Below are 23993 nucleotides of genomic sequence, written 5' to 3'. Positions count from 1 at the left end.
GCCCCCAACGTTTGCTTTGTGCCAGGCGCGCTGTGAGAACCTTCCATCAGCTTGCTTGATCGTCACTCTGCCCCTACGAGTGAGGCAACACTACCTGACCCATTTGACAGGAAGGAAACTGAGGCATCAAGAGGGGAAGACGCCTGAGTTCACACGGACAGATGGGGTGATCTGTGCCCCTGGAATTAGTCTGGGGATGTGGAACACCACCTCGGCTCTGGTGCAGGGGTCTGCACAACCACCATGGATCCAGGGTGACCCGGGGAAGATGCACGCTTGGACCAGGAAGTCCTGGACCTCTGGGCCTGTTTCCTCTCAGGTACAGCAGGGACAGTCTCCGGGAGGATGGACAGCATTACGTTGTGAAAAGTCCTGGTGAAATGAAACACAACACGGGAAGAGCTCACAGGGCCTTTGCTGCCCAAGGCCACACCGCCTTTACACCCTGCACCCCCGCCTGGCTCCTAGGCTGGGCAAGGGGTCATGGGGCTCAGGGCTCCATAGAAAGCAGCCCTCTGATTTGATGCTTGTGGGCTGGGCCTCAGACCTGTCCCTGAGCCTAGGCTGAGTCCCCGAGCTGCAGCCCCATGCCACCCCCAGCCTGTGAGCTTCTCAAAGGCTCTCTGTGCCACACTGGCCCAGTTCCCTAATGTGGGGACAATCAGGTACTGTCACTACCCTCTGTTATACAGGTGGGGGGAAATGCGGGCACAGAGGGGTTAAATCTAAGGTTGTGAAGCAAATAATGGGTAGGTGGGGATTTGAAACAAGGCAGTCAGACTTGAGTCTGTGCCTTCAAAACAGTAAGTTTTTTTTTTTTTTTTAATTTATGTATTTATTTATCCATGGCTGTGCTGGGTCTTCGCTGCTGTGCGAGGGCCTTCTCCAGTTGGGGCAAGCGGGGGCCACCCTTCATCGCGGTGCGCGGGCCTCTCACCATCGCGGCCTCTCTTGTAGCGGAGCACAGGCTCCAGACGCGCAGGCTCAGCAACTGTGGCTCACGGGCCCAGTCGCTCTGCGGCATGTGGGATCCTCCCAGACCAGGGCTCGAACCCGTGTCCCCTGCATTGGCAGGCAGACTCTCAACCACTGCGCCACCAGGGAAGCCCAAAACAGTAAGTTTTAAAAAGAGAGATATCAGGGCTCAGCTCAATGAGTGCTGAGCAATGCACACACCTGTGTAACCACCATCCAGATCAAGCTCTAGAACTTTCTGTGAGGATGGAATTTGGCAGCCGTCAGCCCCATGTGGCTCCTGAGCAATAGGAACGCAGGTGGTGTGACTGAGAAACTAGATTTGTGATTTTTAAGTTTATTTATTTAATGCAGATTTCAATACGTACAATGTGGCTCAAAGATACCAGTTGGAAAGTTCAGCCCTGGGGCGTTTCAGCACCATGGACAGACCCCTCCTGGCTCCCCTCCAGGCAATGCCCTCCCCAGCCAGGAGGTGGTTACTGCTGGGATTTCTGACAGCGCATGAGTTGTGCCTATTCTTGAACTTCGTACAAAGTGAATGATGTGCTGTGTAACAGTCTGAAGTCTCAGCTCCAAGCTCTCTCAGGCTCACGGGTGGCAGCGGCAGAAGGCACATTTCAGGATCCCTTGTTACCGGGACGGTTGGGGACGAAGTGGAGCTACCAGGTGGGCGAGTACTCAAGAGGGCTGAAAATCTTAGTCCCAGCTGTCTTGAATTCAGGTCCTGACAGAGACTCCCAGGAGGGAACGGCTGACTGAGGCCTTCTGCCCCTCCCCACAGGGGTGAGAGTGGTGAGCAGATCCCTGGGGCCCAGTGCGCCCTTCCTTCCTCCTGGTGTCATTGCTAGGCTGGGGACAGCGAGAGAGGTGGGTAAGTGGAGTCTGTCAGATCTAGGATCAAACCCACCTTCACCACTCCCTGATGGGTGACCTTGGGCTGCTCAATTCCCCTGGGGCCTCAGTTTTCTATCTGTAAAATGGGGTAATAGTACCTCTTGTGGGAGGCTGTTTGTTCATTCATTCATTTAACAAGTACTCCACGGACTGGGCACCACATCATGAAATTTACAGTCTGTGATGAATGGGAACAAGTGTAAAGTGTTCAAACGTGGTAAGAGATAAAAGCGTAATGTGGGTTTGGGTGGCCAGGGAAGGCCTCTGAATGGCTAAGCTTATACCCTATTGAGTGGCCGGTGGGGTGAAGGAGGAGAATGATGGGCAAAGGGAGAGCCATAGGGGAGGCCTGGAAAACAGGTAGAAGTCAGGTCATGCAGGGCCTGGAAGGCATGGAAAGAAGTGTGAATTTGTTTCAAATCAGGGGTCAGCAAACACGGCCCCGTTGCCTGTTTTTGTACGGTCTGTGAGCTAAGAATAGTTTTTACATTTTTAAGCGGCTGGGGGGGAAAGGTGAAAAGAAGACAAATGTTACATGAAAGTCAGATTTCAGTGTCCATCAACAAAGTCGTGGATTTTGTCACGAAAAAAGAAAACAGTGTGGATGTGTGTTTTCTCTCTTGTTAGATAACAACCTATATGACATCCGTGATTTTGCCTCTTGGACTGCAAAGCTCAAAATACTTGCTATCTGGTGCTTTACAGGGAGAGTTTGCTGACCCTGCTCTGATGACTTGGGCAGTGACAGAGGGTTTAAGCGGAGGGGTGGCCTCACCATTCAGGGTTAAAGACCCCTCCAGTCTTATGTGGAGAGAGATGGAAGGGGCAAAGGGTGGCAGAGACCTGTGAAGGGGGGGTGGTCTGGACCAGGCTGAGGAAGGCAAGGAGCAGGACATATTTCGAGGGAGATCTGGTTTCTGAAAAATGTCCAGCCCTGTGACCACCACCCTGCCGTCTGCCTCACCTGGTGCCTCGGGCTCCATCACCTGCCACTCTGCTCCGTCTCTGGGCTGCTTGGCCTCAGCAGATACAGGACAGTGGTCTTGGTCTCAGGCTGAGGAGCCAGGTTGTAGGTGACACTGGCAGGGATGGATTCCTGTCCCCAGAGTCTACTTCTCACACAGCAGTGGGGCTCCAAGCTTCTGGCTTGAACCTTGGGGCCCAGGGCTGGGATTCTGGTAAATGAAGTACTGCTGGCTGGGCAAAGGCAGCAGGGAGTGGGTGTGGCCACAGCCAGACACATGGGCTCCCCTGGGACGGACCAACTGCCTCAGTCCCCCGAATTGAGAACATATGTCCACACACAAACCTGTGTGTGAATGTTCACAGCAGCGATGCTTGAGTAAACAAACTGGTCTATTTTTCCATACGATGGAATATTATTCAACTACAAAAATGAAGTAAGTACTGATACACAGCACAACATGAATGGACTTGGAAAACATTACTTTCAGTGAGAAAAGCGCACACACAAAAGCACATATTGTAGGACCCCATTTATATGAAATGTCCAGAACAGAGACAGAAGGTAGATTAATGGTTGCCAGGGGCTGGGGAGGAGGTGAACGGGGGAGTGGTGGCTACGGGTTCAGGGCATATAGGCACACACCTGAGGTCACACCTGCATACACAGGCGGTGTCACACATGCGGGGTCGCGCTCGGCTGCATACCTGAGGTCTCAACTGCCAGCGCAGGTCGCTCCCCCACCCCCACCCCCTGGCACGCACATCACCGCCTCTTCTCTCCCCTCCCCCACAGCCCGGCCGCCCCGGTCCACGCCCCTTGGGCCCCACCGCCTGCACACACGGGCCTCCCCGTTCCTCACACTCGCACCGCCAACCCGCTGGGACCGCGGACTCACCACAGAGTGGGAGGGCGCCCCCACTCTCGCGCATGCCGTCCTGTGCAGGCTCACTGAGGCCGCTTCCGCCCAGCGCCGGTGGTTGGGGACTTCATCTCCCAGCGGCCCCCGCGCGCTCCGTGCCTGGAAACAGCCGGCATAGGGTGAAGGGCCTTCTGGGAAATGAAGTCCAAGTGCACCGCCAAAGAAAGAGCGTGGGGACGTGTCAGTCCGTCTTCCCCGGGGGTGGGGGGGGAGGTTGGAGGACTGGACATACAGTGACAGGCACAGTTTCCTGTGTCCTTTTAGATATGCAACGTATGTACTTTTTTTCCTCTTCCTCCTCACACATATACGTGTATAAGTATTAATGGAAGAAATTTTCATGTATTGAGGTACGGGGAAGTCATTCTGGCTTGCACACGGTTTAACTTTACTTTTTTGCTAACTAAAACTTAAGCCTGTTTGCAGCCTATCACACACATATTGTACATCTGCTTTAATCATCAAAGAAAAGGGTGCACTGACCAGAAGTAAAGAATGTCCATGTTAAAAATAAAGATTAAATGCCTTCCTTCCTGGGACAGCAATGCCGGTCCTCCTTCAATAAGGCTCCCTTCCCAGGTGCCAAGGCCATGCTGACTCACTGTTTTTTGTTTGTTTGTTTAAATTTATCCGTTTTATTTATTTATTTCTGGCTGCGTTGGGTCTTCGTTGCTGCACCCGGGCTTTCTCTAGTTGCGGCGAGCAGGAGCTACTCTTCGTTGTGGTGCGCAGCCTTCTCATTGCGGTGGCTTCTCTTGTTGTGGAGCATAGGCTGTAGGCGCGCGGGCTTCAGTAGTTGTGGCACGCGGGCCCTAGAGCACAGGCTCAGTAGTTATGGCTCATGGGTTTAGTTGCTCCACAGCATGTGCGATCTTCCCGGACCAGGGCTCGAACCCGTGTCCCCTGCATTGGCAGGCGGATTCTTAACCACTGCGCCACCAGGGAAGCCCCCTGACTCGCTGTTGATCTGATTGGTTTTGTTTTTGTTTTTTGAAACCTTGAAGGAAGGTATCCTTGACTTGTCTGACGCTGTTTGTTCTGAGAAGATACAAAACTGCACTGAAAACCATGCTTCAGAGGAGCAGTTCCTCAGTTATCTGAGATGCTGTCTTCCAGGCTATAGTCCTCAGTTTGGCTCAAATAAAACTTTCTTCTATTCCTACTATAGATTGGTTTATTGATGGGAAATGTATGTGCTACAACTAGCTTGCAGGAAACTTTATGGAGTCTAGGCTGTTTTACACTCAGTTGGTCCTGTTAGCTCAACACACAACGTGTGCATATACACAGAACAGGTGTGGCCAAGACACACAGTCATGGGGACATTTAACTGGGGGGAGACAGACAGTGAACAATGAAACAAATGAACAAACTTAGTTTAATTTGAAAGAATTAAGGTTTTGTTTAAATTTATTTTTTGAACTGGTAATACTTTTACATGTTTCAAAATTCCAAAAATATCAAAAGGTATAGAGTGAAAATTATTCCTCATCCTTTTCCCCTCACTTCTCCTCCCCAAGAGCAAGTAGTATGGTAGTATGTTCACTCTGTACCCTTCAGATATAGTGTGTGTGTGTGTCTGTGCGTAAGCAATGGCTTCTTCTTTACACAAATGGAAACACACCATACAAACTGTTTTACACCTTTTCACTTAACAATCTTGGTGCTCTTTTCCACAGTTCATAAAGACAGCCCCCACTTGAAGGGCTGTGTAAAAGGCAGCCAGTTCACCATACATCACTTAGCCAGTTCCATGTGGCGGACACTGAGGTTGTTTCCAAATTTTCACTTTTGAGATCAATGCCACGGTTAAAACTACATACAAACAGTTTGCACGGGCACAAATATATCTGTGGGATTCATCATCAGCAACTGGCTTGCTGAGACAAAGTGTTTGTTTGTAATTTAGACAGCAACCAACAAAGTGCCCTTCACAGAGGCTGTATCAATTCATGCTCCTTCAGAAATGTGTATGAATCCCTCCTCCCCCTTTTGGCTAAAAGTCAAGGCTGGTAAGATGTTGGGTGGAGGTCACATTGTTACGATCCTCCTGAAAGGTAATTTAAAAAGCTACATGAAATCCATTTTCAGAGGAAAATGTTCAAGATAGAGTAAGAAGCACATGTTACAAGAGAAACAGAAGGGATTCTAATTTTCTAAACACAAGATAACTACACATAAATATTTTTGTTGTGTGTATAAGATTTAGTGTTCACTCTATGTATACACACATGTATATTTCAAGAAAAAATTACAAGGAAAATTAACAAAATCTTAAGGTAATGACCGTCTCTGGATGGTGGAAGTATGAGGAATTAAATTTTAAATAAACCTCCATACTTACGTGTATTTTACTTTTGTGCATTTTACAGGTTTTGCTACAAAGAATTTGCATTACTTTGACAAACTGATAAAACCATATATTTTCCCTAGTTTATAGTAATTTCCCCTGAGGAGTTTCTTATCTGACTTGGTTTCAAAGCATCTGTAAGGAAATCAGTAGGAATATGATGCCTAGAAAACGGGACCCGAAAAGAGAAATGGAAAATTCCCAAAGATCTGCAGTGCACGGGAGAGGGCGGCAAATGGCAACGGTGACAAGCTTGTTCCAGGCTTACCTGGTGAGGCCAATGTAGCCTCAGCCCACCCAGTGTCCACTCTGAGAACTGTGGAAACATGACCCTTCGGCAGCTGCCATTTTTCGGGCCAAGGTGGAGGGAACGGGGCAAATGCAGGCCTGGATTCCAAGCTGTCCAGAGCTGTGAAGTTACCGCGGGGTCTCCCCTCCTCAGAGCACACTGGTGGGGGGAGCATTCCGAGTCTGCACCCCACACCGCTGATGGGGTCGTGAGGAGGGAAAGTCAGAAGTGGGGAGGGCTCTGGTGGCCAGGCCACTTGGTGTCATGTCACTCCCCCTCTCGTGGCCATCCTGCACCAGTGGTGGCAGTGGGAATGGAACGCAATGAAGACAGCTGAGATGTTTAGATGGTAAAACCAACAGGATATCTATCTTCTGGCTTGAGGGGTGGGGTGGCGGGTGGCAACCATCCCCGTGCAAGGGCCCAGGGGAGGAGGAACAGGTTTGGCCTGGAAAGTGGCCTTTCCCTCCAGGTAGGCTGTGTTCCGGGACTTCGCAGGACACCTAGGGGAACTACCCAGCAGCAAGCAGGTGCTGTTCTAGCCTGAAGCTCAGAGACCAAGACGTGGGCGTGAGCAGCACAGAGCCATGGGTGTGGACGAGGACATCTGGGAGTGAGCGGCGCACGCAAGGGGCCTCGGGGACCACACCCCAGGGACCCCAACATTTAAGAGGGGAGGGGAGGGGAGGGCAAGAAGCCCCTCGAGAGGTAGAAGGGATCTGGAAGAGTGGCGTGTTCCAGAATGCCAGGGGACCGAGCATTATAGGGAAGGGGGCCTGGCCGGCAGGCTGAACAATCCAGGGGATGAAGAGGCGGAGCCGCGAGGCGGTGGCGGCATCTGATCAGGAATTGGGGAGCACGAGCTACTCCTCCAAGAAGAGGCTGGAGGAGGAGGGCTGAGGGCGCTGCCAGCTGCCTATCCACTACCCGCTTCCCGAGACCTTCCTCTGGTGCAGTCTCAGCCACAGAGGTTAGAGAAGCTGAACACTAGCTTTCCAAGCGCCCTCGTCGTTAGGCGGCGCCCTGTGGCCCAGGCTTGGCCAGTGAGACATAAGGAGCACCGGCTGGAAGCTTCGGGGAAAGGCTTTTCTTTGCAACCTCAGTGGAGAGATGAGCACGGGCCTGCCCTTGCCCCGTCCCGCAGGCCTGACTGTGGACGCAAGCGCTGAGGCTGCAGCAGTCTCCCTGCGATGAGGAGGGACGGGGTGGGAGAGAAGACGCGGCCTTTGACGCAGCTGAGGCCCTGAGGACGCAGCGTGATCTGTTGGGATGCCGACTTCAAGCGCTGGCTCCCAGCTGTGCGAGCTGGCCGTGGCTGCTTTGGTCCTGCGCCTCATTTTCCTTGTACGAAAAATGGCGCCGCCTCACAGAACTGTGAGGCGCTGCCTGTCTGAAAACACAGCTTTTCTGAGCCGCGGAAATAGAAGGTTATTTGCTAAGGATGAAGCGGCAGGTGGTGCAGGCTAAGCCACGAGGACAGAGGTGTTGCGACAGGGAGAGCTGACGAGGGAAGTCCGTGAGGACAAGCCCAGAGGACAGGTGAGCGCAGAGAAGCAAACGCGCGGCTTCGAGGGCTCTTGCGGAGCCTCTGGAGACGAGCAGGGAGGCTGGCTCTGAGCGCCCGGGAGGCCAGCTCTGCCGGGGTGCAGACCCCGCTGCTGGGACACCCACAGCACCCAAAGAACAGAAACGGACACGAGCAAGTTCTGACGGGGTCCTGACACTCAGCCATCACGTCTCGGCACTGAGAGTCCTGGTGCTGTCATTCTGACGGAGGTCTCAGAACTGCCGCTGTATCCTTCCACGATGATACTTCTTCCATTCCGCTTGACGCTCTGCCAATCCAACATTCCTTCTGTGGATGTTGTTAGGAACAATTTCCACAAGCTGAGACGTGCCACGACCAATTTTCCTTCCTTCCAATTTCTGCTGTTTATGGTTTGTGCTTAACTTCACTAGAACTCAGCTGCAGTGGGAACAGCAAACAAACAAAAAAAGGCAACCGTGCTGTATAACTGGAGCACACGACATAGTGTCCCGGTGGGATGGGCATTTCGCCCTTTCAGTGTAGGTTAGAAAGCAGGCAGGTTTAAATCCTTGGTTTTTACATCCTTTCTGCTATGAGATACCAAGGATCACATCTCGAACACAATGTTCTTCTTTACGTCAAGAACAGCATAGACAAAGGTCACAAGGCTTTGCTTTCCTGAGGAGTAAAGTTGGAGGAAAGTAAAAAGATGATCCAGATGAAGTTTCCAATTGTGGACACGAAAATGGTCATGTTAGAATGTTCTGCATCACATACAAATAAACCACTTTCTCAGACGTCTCTCTCTCCTGGGCATTGACAGCTGAAAGGTCTTCCGAAGGTCTTCCAGCAGAGACCCCAGCAAGATGGGGAGCCGTGCTTGAGATGGGGCAGACGAACTTTGAGAACAGAACAGTGAGTCACACCATTCACACAGCCCCTCAGCACAGCCTGGTGACTTGACGCCAAATCAGAAGTCACTCCACCAGGCCAAGGAGGGTCTGATGGGCAGGCTTGGGATGGGGACAAAATTTAGGTTATCCTGTTGTTTGTTTCCCCCAACATATAAAAGACTAAAAAAGAAAAAGAAAGAAGGGACACCTATAGATTAAAAGAGACCTAAGAAAAATATTAAGCAAATGCACTGTGTGATTTTTGTTTAGATCATAATTAGAACAAACCAAATAGAAAACAAAACAAAATTTATGAGGCAACCAGGACCATCTGAACACTAGATATTTAATAATATATTGAGGAATTACTGTTATTTCTGTTTAGATGTGAAAATGGTAATATAGTTTTACTCGAGATTTAATGAAATTAATCATTTTTCCTGCTTCATCACAGACATTCTTAAATGAAACCAACATTTTTTTTTTCCTTTACTGAAATGCCGGGGAAGGAAAAATATGAACAACGACCTTGGGACCACTTCCTTGATTCCCACTCAGGCTCTGGCAATTTTACCCACTGTTGCTTTTGCACTATCAGTGCAAACATCAACTTGGTGAAAAAGGCAAATGATGCCTCAGAATGATTATGAAAATGGTTTCTGTCAGCATGGGCTAACATGATTTTATATACATATTTAAAAGTCCATGCTTTTTAGAGATATCCAGAAAAATGGATGAAATGACAAGATTTCTGGGGCTGATGTAAAAATAATCCCGTGGCAGGCAGGGGTGCCAGTGAAAATGTATTATCCACGTTTTACATGGAATGTCCAAAATAAAATGTTAAAATTTAGATTACTCAGAAAAATAAGTGGATTCTTTTCCTTCATACCAACTACGAATGCTACAAAACAGTGAAAAAAAATTACTAAAAAACATGTTGTGCACATGCTCATGATATCACTTGCTAAAATCAAATGTATAGGATTGTTAATACAGCCCTGATCAATCAATTTACAGAGTCTGGGGGAAATCGGCTCTTGTGCTGGGCATGGTTTCTCCACCTCAGGGCCATGTGATTCTTTGCTGAGGGGCTGTCTGGGGCTTTATAGGATGTTCAGCAGCACCCCTGGCCTCCCCTACTGGATGCCAGGGGCACCCCTCCCTTCCGCCAGTCATGACAACCAAAATTCGTCCAGACATCATCAAGTGTCTCCTGGGGAACAAAAGCACTCTGAGTGAGAACCTCCATCATAGGCCACACTGCTGTTCTAAGGCGATGGTTTCCAGCGGGAGCTGTGACACCCCCAGCGAACGCTGTGGAATTTCACGGGGGCTCCTCTGACACTTGATTTGGGCATGAGTGTGGCTGCCACGTATGCTCTAATGACTCTGAAGTGCAGAACTGGCCCCCAGGGACCGTGTATGTATGTGTGAAACCACCTGTCTGTAATGTATGAATTGAGACCCTGGGTCGACTCCATGTACAAACCAATTAACTCCTGAAAGTTCAAATGTTATACATAAACCTTCCAGAAATGCACTGGCATTTTGTTTTGTTCAAACCTTTTCCAAGAGTTAGTCACCACTTTGGGAAATCACACCCACACAGGAATGCCTCTCGTAATGTTTCCATGGTCAACACTACACCCCGTGTACTGGACGGCAACAGGCAATGCCCCAGGTCTCCGGGCACAACGGCCACAAGGTCACAGGGAGAGATACCACCAACTTAGCACACGTTACCCTACTGTAAATTACTTTCGCTTTAATTATCCTTTACAAAATGGGGGCACGTATGGATTTTTCAACATTACACGTGAGTGGGTTACATTACCTGTGAATTCATTTCAGGGTACTGGGCTTGATAGATTGGAGAACCACTGATCTCAGGTGTTTGGGAAGCGTCATTTCCTTAGGAAATCAGAGGGCATTTCTACCCCAGTCCCCCTTCCATAAATACACCTTGTAGGACTTACCACATTTTTGTACCTGTGGTTCAAAAGTCATCCGCAGAGTTTCTCCCCTAGGTGGATTCTCTGATGTCAAACAACACGGACGTGCCCACAGAAGGCTCTTCCACCCCAATAACATGCACTGGGTTTTTCTCTTGCATGATTTCGTGGATGTCAAACAGGGCCAGTGCCCTGCCTGCGGGCTGCCCTGCCTTCGTCCCGGCCCCGGGGCTCTCGCCCGTGGGCCCGAGCTGGTGCCGCCCGAGGTGCGGGCTCCGGCCGCAGGGCTGCGGGCGCCGCCGGCCCCGGCCTCGGGGTTCCTCCCTGGTGTGCGTTATCTGGTGTCGGATGAGGTGCGAGCTCTGCGTGAAACACTTGCCGCACTGGCCGCACCTGAAGGGCCTGTCGCTGCGGGGAGCCCCCTCCCCAGGGGTCAGGGGCTCCGGCCACGCCGGCGTGGGCTCGAAGGCCAGCCTCTGGCGGCAGTCGTAGGGGCCCTCGCCGGCGTGCTTGCGCTGGTGCTGCGCCAGGGACGAGCTGTGCCGGAAGCCCTTGCCGCAGCGGCTGCACTCGTAGGGTCTCTCGGCCGTGTGCGTCCTCAGATGCAGGAACAGGCACGTGGTGCGTGAGAAGGCCTTGCCGCACACGCTGCAGGTGAACGGCTTCTCCCCGGTGTGCGTGCGCCGGTGGCGGCCCAGGGACGAGTTCTGGTTGAAGGCCCGCCCGCAGTCCTGGCACGCGTAGGGCTTCTCCCCGGTGTGGATCCTCCGGTGCACCGTGAGGTGCGTGCTGTGGCAGAACGACTTGCCGCAGTCCGCGCACTTGTAGGGCTTGTGGCCCGTGTGGATGCGCTCGTGCTGCACCAGCGAGGAGTTCTGGCTGAAGGCCTTGCCGCACTCCTTGCACGCGTACGGCCGCTCACCCGTGTGGATCCTCCGGTGCACCGTGAGGTGCGCGTTGTGGTTGAAGGACTTGCCGCAGTCCGCGCACTTGTAGGGTTTGTCCGGCACCTGGCTGCGCGCAGGCTCGGGTTCTGGTTCCAGAACCGCCTGACCAGAAGAGTTGCTGCGGTCACTGTTGTCACGCGGCTGTCCTCCCAAGGAGCCCATCCGCTCACCGGCTGGACTCGGGTTCTGCTGCGAGCTTGTAAGCCCTGAGTCGGGAGCACACAAACACTCTGTCCTGGAAGTCTCTGTGAGGGGATTTGGGTTTGGACGCAGGACACAGTTTTCCCCAAGTCTGAGACTTTCATGGCTTCCATCTTGAACCAGTGCTTCCTTGAGGCTGAATTCCAATTGCCTCAAATTACCCTGGTCCTTCTCGGGCCCCTGTACCCGGTCCTCACGTTCCCAGTCTTCCCCCGGTGTAGCGGGACGTGGAGCCTCCCCCAGGAAGCCTTCCCGCCCCTTCTCCTCAGGAAGGCCCTGCTCCTGGGGCGGTGCTCGGCCCTCAGGTCCAGGCTCCCAGCCTGAAAGAAAACCCAAGAGCTGTGAGGGGCTGGTGGACACACCCTGGGCCTGTGACCTAACCTCTTGCCCCACCTCTCAATTCTGCTCTCACATTGACCCCAGTGCCCTGTCTGCAAACACAGCTTCACTCATTCATCCTTTCAACAAAAACTTCTTGAGCACCTGCCATGGGCCAGATATTGGCCTAGATCAGGAGACAGCCAACTACAGCCCCCAAGCGACCAATGCTTTTTATGTTTTTAAAGGGCTGTAGGAAAAAAATATGTGACAGAGATGGGCGGGATTCTGAAGCTGTCGGTGGCTGTTCAGGCAGTCATCCAGGTACTGCTATCAAGGGATTTTGTAGGTGACATGAAGTTTACTCATCAGCTGACCTTAAACCTCAAAATAGGGGGATGATGCTGGATTAGCTGGCTGGGCCCAAAGCAATCCCCTCAAGCTTTAAAAGCAGAAGGAGGAAAAAAAAAAAAGCAGAAGGAGGTAGAAGGGAGAGGCTGGCTGGGCAGGGGGTATGAGCCAGGGAATGCGGGTGCCTCTCAAAGCTGAGGGAAGCTCTCGGCTGAGTCTGCAAGGAAACAGGAACTTCAGTCCTGTGACCGCAGGGAACTGGATCCTGCCTGTGTCTAGATGCGGATTCTTCCTGTGCCTCCCAGTAAGTCAGCCCCCCCACCCCCAGCCCGCCGACGCCTTGCCTTTGGCCTCGTGGGCCCCAGAGCAGATAAACCAGTCAGGTCTGACAGAACTGGGAGATAATAAATGTATGTTGTCTTAAGCCGTGTTTGTGGCAATCTGTTTCAGCGGTGACAGAAAACAAACACGGCAACTGCAAGTTGCCCGCAAAGCCTAAAATATCTACCGTCTGGCCCTAGATGCTGGGGACAAGGCAGTGACCCTCCGAAGCTGGGGAGGCAGACACTGAACAAAGCGCAGAAGAAGCAGGCTTGGGTGCGGAACGAGTAGCTCAGTACAGAAAACCCAGGTGTGACAGGCCAGATCCCCAAGCGCAGGTGCCCTCTTGTCTGAGAACACCCTGGAGGAGAGGAACCTGGCCTGTGGATCCTCCAGAATCGCCCCTCACGCAGGCAAGGCGTGAAGTGGCGGTGGAACAACTTACCACGCACTCACCCCTACAACAGCACACGCCTACGCTCTGGAAGGCAGAGTCTAGAGCCAGAGTCGGCAGGGCTGCGCCCCCTCTGGAGACTGCAGGAATGGGTTTCCTGGCTATTTCCGGCGTCTAGAGGCGCCCACGTTCCTTGGCCCTTGCCCTCGCCTCCAGAGCCAGCAGCGGAGTGCCTGCCAACCCCTCTCTGACGTCACCTGTCCTCTCCCCACCTCTCTCACTAGAGGACTGCTGTGACTGCCATGGGCTGGCCCAATAATCCAACGGACGGGCGCTGGGCATCAGGACGTGGACATCCTTGGGGGCCAGGCTCCCTGCTCACCCCAGCCCTCTCCAACCTCCTCACCTGCTGGAATCCTGTCCACAGCACACTCTATGTGTTCATTCACTTAGGGTCCATCTCACCACATCAGAATGTCCACAGCCAGTTCCTAGAGCTGACAGGGAGCAGGTTCTCCAAAATACACGCTTCAGATGCGAGGCAGTGAGGGAGCACTGGCCGGGGGACAGGTGCCGCAGGAGCCGAGCCTGGCCAGGCAGCAGGCGCCTGTCTCGCTCACCTCCAGCCCCCAAACCGGACTCCATGCACAGTACCCAGAGGGTACTTAACAAAAACACCAGCCAGCCCACGAGAAAACTCTACAGGAATGTTTCCAGCAGCACTTTTCACAAGAGCCAAGAAGTGGCAACAACCCAAATGCCCATAAGTGTGGTCCATCCATACAATGGGATATGATTCAGCCATGGAAAGGAATGAAGTACTGACATACGCTACAACATGACTGAACCCTGAAAACAAGATGTTCACTGAAAGAAGCTAGACACATACAAACTATTAGGTATTAAAATAAGCTACAAGGATATATTGTATTGATACAACACAGGGAATTTAGCCAATATTTTGTAATAACTGTAAGTGGGGTACAGCCTTTAAAAATTGTGCATCAGTATATTGTACACCTGTAGCTTATATAATATCGTATGCCCACTATACTTCAATAAAAAAATAAAAAATAAAACAAAACAAACACAAACAGAAAAAAAGAAAAAGCTGGACACCAAAGGCCACATATTGTAAGATTCCATTTAAATGGAATATCCAGAATATGCAAATCTACGGACAGAAAGTGGATTAGTGTTGCCAGGGGCTGGGAGGGATGAGGCGATAGAGTGACTGCCTTTGATATTGTCATTTAATGAGAAATACATATTTGGTCTTCATCTCTGGTCCCCGGCACACAGCTCCTAAAAGCCTTGGGATTTCCTTAGTGAGAGGGGTCAGGAGTGTCTTTTCTTAATTGTAATAAGTCCCCCTCAACTATATGACTTTATGCTAACAAGGTGACTCTTGGTGGGCCCCTGGACAGCTTCAGGATGGGGAGCTTCAGCCCCTCTCCCCTGACATCTGTCTGTTCATTTGTATCCTTTATATTATCATTTACAAAAAACAATAAATGTAAGCAGTGTTTCCCTGAGGTCTGTGAGTTGTTACAGCACATTACTGAACCTGAGGGGGCCGTGGGGAACTCCTGATTTACAGCCAGTCGGTCAGAAGTATGGGAGGCCCTGACTTTGTGGCCAGTGTCTGAAGTCGGGGCAGCCTTATGGGACTGAGTCCTTAAGCCGTGGGGTCTGCACCAGCTCCACGGAGACGGCGTCAGAATTGGACTGAATCGCTGGGACACGCGGCTAGTGTCTGGAGGGGTGGAGAATTGGCTGTTGATGTGGAAACCCCACACGTTTGGTGTCAGGAGTGTTCTGTGGGTAAAAACCAACCATGGTACTGCTAATGGGCGACTTCTGGGCAGCAGAAATGTTCTGGAACTAGATGCTGCCGATGGAGGCACAACCTGTGAATACGCTCAAAACCACGGACTCGTACACCTTACATGGGTGAACTTCATGGCATGCTTGGGACCTGGCAGCTGGAAGGGGGCTGGCCTGATGGGAGTGAGTTCAGGGCCTGGGGGTGAAGGCCAGCATTCGGGGCTGGAAGACGTCAGACAGGCTCCGTGGCCTCAGAGGAGACAGGGTACTTGTCAGTCCTGCCCCCGGGTGATGGGCCACACCCTATTGTGGAGGTACCGGTGCTTCCCTACAGATGGCGTCAGAGGCTTCCAGGTGGGAGGCTGGGCTGCAGGTACAGCTGGTTAGGTATCCCATGGCCAGAGCCCACTTCCTTCAGAAAGCAGTCAGGGTACCAACACACCAGCCCCAGGGAAGGGATGGATAAGCCAGTGATGACAATCTAGACTCCCTCCTTCCAGCTTCCCTAGCAGCTGGGGTGACCCCCTCCTGACCAAGGAGACCTCAATGGACAACATCTGGAATTCTGATAAAAGGGGACAAATGTGATTGGCGCCATTCTTCCCAGCTCCTCCTGCCCCTGTCTGGAGCACAGATGTGACGGCCAAAGCTGCTGCAGCCACGCTGAGCCCCGAGGAAACGCCAGGAGAATCAGAACCATCAGCCCTGGCACTCCTAGAATGCAAAGCCAGCACCAGCAATGGCCACCCCTGGGTTCCTGCTTCGTGAGAAAAATGCTACTCTCTTGCTCTGAGGTGCTCTAGCCCAGTTGTCAGGAATTTATGGCTGAACACAATCCTGTTCCCGAGAGAACAGAAGGGTGTAGGGAAGAGGTTTACAGACTGTGGACGTGCAAGAATGAAACGGACAGGATGAAGGGCAAGTTCACACATCAGAAACGATCCTGTGGTAAGGGCACGCTGGGAAGGTTGCTGAGAGGGAAGAAGTGGTGCGTTCTGACCCCTCGAGGAGAGGCGGGAGGTCTCTGAGCTCAGAGAAAGGGGAGCACGGGTGAGGAGGCCTCAGAGCACCGGGAGCCCTCCAGGCAGGGGACGGGAGGACAGGCCCAGACTGCCCGTGCAGGAAAGAGTGACAGGGCCGGCCCCAGGCTGCCATCCTAAGAGGGCCAGCTTTCAAGGCTGGTCTTTGGCTGGGTCTGGGAACTTGGAGTTGGGGAGGGTTGCCACAGACCTAACTGGTCAGAGAGGCTCACTGTGCCCAAGCTCTGCGACAACAATACGGTTCAGGGCGAACACCTGCTTCCTCCTGGGAGCCTGGAGTCTCGGTCTGTGCCAGGTGGGGGGTGCCCACGTGACCAGCCCCCAATACACCCCCTGGCACAGAGCCTATACTGAGCCTCCCCCGCAGCCAACACTTCTCCCCTGTTGCCACAACTCACTGCACGTCCAGGGAGGGATTCTGAAGCTCCCTCTGGACTCGGCCCCACTGGCCTCTTCCCTTTGCTGACTTTCCTCTGTATCCTTTCTCGGGGACCCCGACACACCACCCCTTCCAAGCAGCACAACTGCTCCTGTTAGGGGTTCCCACTTGGCGGGTTCTCACCTGGACAGCAGCCCTGGGCAGTTCCTCTCTCTGCCACCCATAGCTCAGCCCCTCGTTCCAGCTGGGAGATGACTTCAGGTTTGGGAAGCTCAGGCCCTGGAAACAGAGAAAGACAAAGGAGGTGGGAGCCTGCTCCGGAGAAAAAGAACCAGCCCAGGCTCCAGCCCTAGACTCCTGACCGTCAGGACATGGGGGCGCCTCGTAAGGTTTTGCAGTGGGACAGAAAAGGGCAGACACCCTCCCACCCGCATGTCCCACAGGAAATGAGAATTCAAGGTCTCTGATCCCTAGCCCAGGTCAAGTCCTCACACCAGAGGCCCTACGACCCATAACCCATGAAGAATAAGTCACCACAGGAATCTGATTGTCAGCTTGGGAAGTGGGCCTCACCCACAGAGAGCAGGTGCCCGAAGGTCTCCAGCATCACGTCACGGTACAGGGTCCTCTGGGCAGGGCCCAGCTGCCCCCACTCCTCCTGGGTGAAGTCCACAGCTACGTCCCGGAAAGTCACCGGCTCCTGAAACATCACACACACTCTCAATCAGCCGGACTGTCCTCATCAACGTGCTCGGGAAGAGGAGGAGGAGAGGGGAAGGTGAAGACAAGCAGGCCAGTGTCCAGAGAGGGCACATTCTGAGCGATGCAAGTCAGGTTTCTCTGGGCACCTACTGGGCTGCCTCATGCGGGGGTGGGCTGTGTGGCGAGGACATAAGTATCCAGGCAAGATCAAAGCCAACCACAGCTGACCTACAACTGATCTCAGACAGGTGCCGGTGCCGACAGAGACCAGTGTAAACTGCTGACTTGCAGATTTGTGGCCTAAAGAAATGGCTACTGTTCTAATCCACTAATTTTGGGATAGTCTGTTGTGCAGCAACAACTAACTGACACACTAAGAAATCCTCAGATTCAAAGGAAGGCTTATCATCCTCCCTGAAAAGAGGGATGTGCAGCTGAGGTCAGAAACTCGCTGGCCTTGAGAGACTGGGCAGGCTCACAAGTGACTAAAGTGGGCCCACGTAAGAGCTTACGAGGCTTTAACCTATAAGAGGTGACACGGGAAGTGATGAGTAATATGTGTGACCTGTCTGAAGGGGTGGCTGGGACTCAGAATCAGTTGACTGTGGGGAAACACAGGCCCCACGTGGTCAGAATTCCCAATCTCTGGTGAGAAGCTGAAAATTCGGTCACATTTTATGAAGTGAAAACTTTAAATTTTGGTAAGTTTATGCAATATGTTTAAAATGTTTCCCACAAATGAAACCCTTCTGTGGGCTGGCTGTGGCCATGATTAAAAGCTGGATCAAAGGCTTGGCTCTGCCATTTCCTCGAGAGGCAGAGAGCAGGTACCCACCTTTGCCTCCTTGTTTCCTTGTCTACAAAGAATCACTCCTTGGGAGCTGTGATAGGGATTAAGTGGCTGTAAAACACTTCTTACAGGACAACTGGATAGCCACATGCAAAAGAATAAAGTTGGTCCCCTACCTCACACCATATATAAAATTGAACTCAAAATGGATCAAAGACATAAATGTAAGAGCTAAAACTATTAAATTCTTAGAAGAAGGGACTTCCCTGGTGGTCCAGTGGGTAAGACTCTGTGTTTCCAATGCAGGGGGCCCAGGTTCAATCCCTGGTCCAGGAACTAGATCCTGCATGCATGCCGCAACTAAGAAGTCCATATGCCGCAACTAAAGATCCCGCATGCTGCAACAAAGATCCCACGTGCTGCAGCTAACACCCGGTGCAGCCAAAATAAAAAAAAAAAAAAAAAAAAAAATTCTTAGAGGAAAACATAGTGCTAAATCTTTATAACCTTGTATTTGGCAAAGGATTCTTAGATATAACAGCAAAAGTACCAGCAATAAAATAAAAAAATAAGTAAAATGGACTTCATCAAAATTAAAATCTTTTGTGTTCCAAAGGACATTATGAAGAAAGTGAAAAGACACCCATATGATGGGAGATAACTGCAAATCATATATCTGATAAGTGACTTGTACCCACAAGATATAAAGAACTCTTAAAACTCAATAATAAAGACAATCCAATTGAAATGGGCATAGGATCTATATAGGTATTTCTTCAAGAAGATATAAAAGAATATACAAATAGCTAATAAACACATGAAAAGATGCTCAACATCATTCACCACCAGGGAAATGCAAGTCAAAATCACATACCAAATACTTCAATTTTAAAATTGTATTTTCTTTTAAGGAAAACACAGTCAGATTTAAAAATATTAAAGATATTAAAGAAATATAGTACAGGTGGCATATGGCTCTGACAAAAATTGTGCAGCAAATATGCAGAACCGTTTGGTTGGGAACGGAGGTCTCCGCTCCTGTCCTCATATCCTCACCTCCCACTCAGAAGGTCCTCCAATCCTGACAACATGCTCCCTGTGCCTCCTGCCCCCACCCACACCACCTAATCTGCATGGGGTACCAGTGACAGCCCAGCCACCAGGTCTTCAGACCCCCGCAAACCTCCTCCTCCTCTGCACTGTTGGGTCCTGGAGGAATGGGCTTTGTCAGACCCCTTCCTCCCCCCTCACCCAGTGCCTTAGTTAGCTCTCAGTGTCTCTCCTACCCCCACCCCCCAGATGCCTGAATGTTTTTTCTCAAACCCACGCCATTCCTGCTTAAAACACTTGAATGGCTCCTTTCCATCTTTGGATACAGGACGACCCCTTTTAGCCTGGCTATGGTTGGCTGAAAAACGGCCCCCAAAGGTATGTGGGTCCTAGTTCTTGGAACATGTGAACATTACCATAAATGGAAAAAGGGACTTTGTGGACGTGATTAAGGATTTTAAAAATAGGGAGATTATCCTGGATTATCCAGGAGGTCCCTAAATTCAATCACAAATGTTCTTCTGAAGGGAAGGCAGAGGGAGATTTAACTACAGAAGGCAGAAGACAACGTGACCACTAAAGCAAATGCTATGCTGCTGGCTTTGAAGATGGACAAAGGGCTACGAGCCAAAAAATGCAAGGTCTACAGCTCTAACAGCTGGAAAGGGCAAGGAAACAGATTCTACCCTAGAGCCTTGACAGGAAGGGCAGATCTGCCCACATGTGGATCACAGCCCAGTGAAGGTGATTTCAGACTTCTAACCTCCAAAACTCTAAGAACAAATGTGTATATTTTAAGCCACCACATTTGTAGTAATGTTATGGCAGCCAGAGGACGCTAATACACTGGACCTCAAAGCCCTCCACTTCTGGTCCTCGCCTCCTGTGGTGGCTGGCCTCCAAGATGGCCCCCAAGGATCCCCAGCCCTTTGTAGCCCCCTCCTATACGAGCAAGTTTGACTTATGTAACCAATAGGATATAGTAGAGTGTGAATTCTGACCCCAGGTCATAAGACACCGTGGCTGCCACACAGCTCCCTCCGGGATCGCTCACTTTGTGGGAAGCTAGGTGTCATGTTGCGAGGCCGCCCAGGCAGCTCCGCAGAGAGGCCCACGTGAGAAGAACAGAGGGCTCCGGCCTGTCATGTGACGGACCACCCTGGAGGTGGATCCTCCAGACCCAGTCAAGTCTCAGGTGACAGCAGTCCAGGCTTACACCTTGACTGCCATGAGCCCAAGCCAAAACCACCAGCTAAGTCATTCCAGGATTCCTATCATCAGAAACTGAGATAATATTTATTGTTGTTTTAGGCCACTACCTTTTTCGTTATTTGTTACACAGCAACCGATAATGAACACACTTTCTCTTAAGCCTCTCACTGCTGACAAAGACTCTCTCCTTGACCAAACTTTAGTCTGGCTCCTCACAACCCTCTTCCCAACTAAGCTTTGACTTCTGGGCTTCTGTGTCCGTTTCTGCATCACTCAGTTTTACCAAAAATCCACTGATTTAGCCAGAATCCCACCCTCCATATCTGATCACCCTTGATATCTTTTCAAAGTCCTCATCCCCCACAATCCTCCAGATAACATCCCCTCATTTGGGTGCTTCAGCAATAATCCTGTTTTAGGTTAGTTTAGCAAGAATTACCCCCGCACCCCCCCCCACTATAAATACCCACTTTTCCCTGTTGTATTCGGAATAGAGCCCAGTTCTATACAGAAGTCTCTTTCCCCCTATTGCAACAGTTCCCAAATAAAATCTGTTTTTTACTGCTTTAATTACTGTCCAGCTCTGGTATTCTTTGACACTGCTCACTACCTGCCATCCACAGCAAAAGCAAACTAAAGCGTGGTTGCATTTCCTGCCAATCTGCAACAACACGTCTCTGAACACATGCACACCTAGGATTGTCAAGAGTCTCACTCTGCATACCAAATGCGAAATAAATGCAAACCCCCGCAGACAACAACAAAAAGACAGAAAGTCTGTAATTTCAAAGACCCGGAGCTTCAGGAATTATGAATTTCTTTTGGTTCCTGCTACGTGGAGTCAGCACTACATGGAGAACAGAGGCCACTTTGTCTAGAAAGGCTGGAGCTTTGAATCAGGCGCCTTCCCAGACGGCCCTGCAAGCAGACTAGCCTGTACTGCAGTCCCCCACAGCCCCGCAGGGGTCAGACCCGGTGGTCGCTCCCGCCCCATTAACGCGGTGTGTGGTCACCTGTCCTCACCCCAGAGGCTGAACCCGGCCGCGGGCCAGGGTGTTCAGGGAGCGGGGCTCTGGGTAGGTGTCGGTTGACTCCGCATGTTGAAGCATCTCTACTCCAGTTACTATTATCCATCCTCACGGTGGTCGGCCTTCGGGGCGGGGCCAGCCCGGTCCTCGGGAATGACCCCAAATTCTAGGCCGGGACGGAAAGGCGGGAGGACTTGCGGAGCATGCGCACTCGGGGACTGGAAGGCCTGGGTTCGATTCCCAACGCCACCCCTCACCAGCTGGGCTAGTCGGGGCGCCCGACCTGGGCTTCAGTCTCCCCGTATGACCAGGGGATAACGCCCGACCCTGCGCACCGTGCGCTGCGAAGGGTAAAGGGTCAATATCTGAGGGAGATGCCCGGCCTGGGGCCCGCTGCCGTCGTTGTTATTGTTACTATTATTGTTCCGCCGTACCTGGAGCCGTTCCGCCGGCGGCCCCGTAGCCATCTCCAGTGCCGCCGCTTCCTCCTCGGGGTCCATCCTGGGCCGACAGGTCGAGGACAGGCGCCCGATGTGAACCTGAACCAGAGAGCCGCTCCCGCTACCGGGACCGCGGGACTCGCCGCCCGCCGGACAATGGCGGCCGCGCCGGCGACGCTGCAACTACAGCTCCCAGAAGGCTGTGCAGCGCGCTGCAGCCCCGGCCAATGAAAGCCTTCGTTCATCGAGCCTTCGACCAATGGGGGCTTCCTCTCGCTTGCCCTTCGGCCAATGGGGCCCCTCAGGCCGCCGCGCTGTGGGCCTAGGCGGGCGGGGGTCCAGGGCCAGTCGCCATGGTGTTGCGGACCCCGGTGGTGGGGGAATCGTTCTCCCAGACCAAATGCCAGTCCGCGCCCTGCGGCCCTGCTTCCAAATGCCAGTCTGCGCCCTGTGGCCTGGCATCGGAAAGCCAGTCTGCAACCTGGAATGCCACGGCCCGGGTTGAAATCTGGGCCTGCTCTTCCCAGCTGGAAAGGCGCAGGAGGCCTGGGGCTTTCCTTGTTTGTCTGTGGATCGTATACTGCCGTTGTGCTTAAAATATTTCTATGCTTTACAATTACATGAACGTTTAAAGATTTTGTTAATAGAATAGGTTTAGGGGGCTAGTGGCCCAGAGGGGGCACAGGCGGGCTCTGAGAGCTGATCACGTTCTGTTTCTCGATTTGGGGTATTCCCTTTGCGAAGGGTCATATCTGTGGTTCTGTTAGAGTCCATTAAAAAGTTTACTAGAAAAGAAGAAAGGAAAAGCAGATGTTCACCAGGATGCAGTCGAACCAGAACAAATATTTATTTGATCATGTACTCTGTGCTAGGAACCAGGCACAACAAGGCAGAGAACAGAGATACTCGTCCGCCCCCACGGGGCTGTTGGTATAGTGGGGAGAGACAGACAGTAAACCACAAACATGGCAAAGGGGTGAACGACCGTGGTCACTGCGGGGATGGGGCAGCCGGCTTCCAAGGGGCGCGCGGTTTCCGCACTCACTCCCATCCCTGTCAGCCCTTTACTGCTCCTGCATCTCTCCGCTTCAGTCCAACCACCGCTCTGCAATCTGCTGGGCATCTCCCCTGCAACCCCACCCAGGACCCAACCCCACCAGGTCTGTGGTACCAGGAGGAGCATGTGTTCACTCACCACTCGCCGTGGCTGTGGGAACCACGGATCAGGCAGCCTCCAGGAGACCGAATCTGGCTTCTACTGGGAGCCCAACAAAATTTCCTGGTGGTATTCCTTTCTCCGTGGGCAGAGAAGGTCCCAGGAGGGACCCAGGAGGTCCCAGGAGGATCTATTGCCTTCCCCTTAGCAGCAGCCCCCCAGAGGGTGGAGAAGGTGGTGTGGGGTGTTGAGTCTATTATCTTCTCCTTGGGAACAGCTCTTGTATTTATTTATTTATTTATTTACTTTTAAAATTTGTTTATTTTATTTATTTTTGGCTGCGTTGGGTCTTCGTTGCTGCGTGCAGGCTTTCTCTAGTTGCGGCGAGCGGGGGCTACTCTTCGTTGCAGTGAGCGTACTTCTCATTGTCGTGGCTTCTCTTGTTGTGGAGCACAGGCTCTAGGCGCGCGGGCTTCAGCAATTGTGGCACGCGGGCTCAGCAGTTGTGGCACGCGGGCTCTAGAGCGCAGGCTCAGTAGTTGTTGCGCACACGCTTAGTTACTCCGCGGCATGTGGGATCTTCCCAGACCAGGGCTTGAACCCGTGTCCCCTGCATTGGCAGGCGGATTCTTAACAACTACGCCACCAGGGAAGTCCTATTTATTTTTTTAAAGTAAAGTTTTTTTAATATATAAATTTATTTATTTTATTTTTGGCTGTGTTGGGTCTTCGTTGCTGCGCGCTGGCTTTCTCCAGTAGTGGCGAGTGGGGGCTACTCTTTGTTGTGGTGCGCGGGCTTCTCATTGCCATGGCTTCTCTTGTTGAGGAGCACGGGCTCTAAGTGCGTCGGCTTCAGTAGTTGTGGCACGCAGGCTCAGTAGTTGTGGCGCACGGGCTTAGTTGCTCCATGGCATGTGGGATCTTCCCAAACCAGGGCTTGAACCCGTGTCCCCTGAATTGGCAGGCGGATTCTTAACCACTGCACCACCAGGGAAGACCCGTATCCTTTATTTTTATTCTAAATTTTTTGGCTGTGCCACATGGCATGTGGGATCTCAGTTCCC

General features: G+C 51.9%; 1 protein-coding gene and 1 long non-coding RNA gene across 2 annotated transcripts in view; both read right to left on the bottom strand.

Moving 5' to 3' along the window:
• Positions 1–21932, bottom strand: part of LOC130705719 (zinc finger protein 135-like) — a 36051-nt gene extending 14119 nt beyond the window's left edge. Inside the window, 4 exon segments of the mRNA XM_057534274.1 lie at positions 11280–12241; positions 16735–16830; positions 17125–17251; positions 21768–21932. Coding sequence (XP_057390257.1) covers positions 11280–12241; positions 16735–16830; positions 17125–17251; positions 21768–21833 — 1251 coding nt within the window. The 5' untranslated portion in view covers positions 21834–21932.
• Positions 1326–3823, bottom strand: LOC130705721 (uncharacterized). The gene is made up of 3 exons (XR_009006099.1): positions 3735–3823; positions 2837–3025; positions 1326–1827 (listed from the first exon to the last, which is right to left on the bottom strand). It is a non-coding gene; the product is annotated as an uncharacterized LOC130705721 (long non-coding RNA).
• Positions 21933–23993: the final 2061 nt, after the last annotated feature.

This window comes from Balaenoptera acutorostrata, chromosome 19, assembly GCF_949987535.1.
Source record: "Balaenoptera acutorostrata chromosome 19, mBalAcu1.1, whole genome shotgun sequence".
Classification (NCBI taxonomy): Eukaryota; Metazoa; Chordata; class Mammalia; order Artiodactyla; family Balaenopteridae; genus Balaenoptera; species Balaenoptera acutorostrata.
The sequence above is the reverse complement of the archived record's forward strand: the minus strand, read 5'-3'. Positions and strand labels throughout refer to the sequence as shown.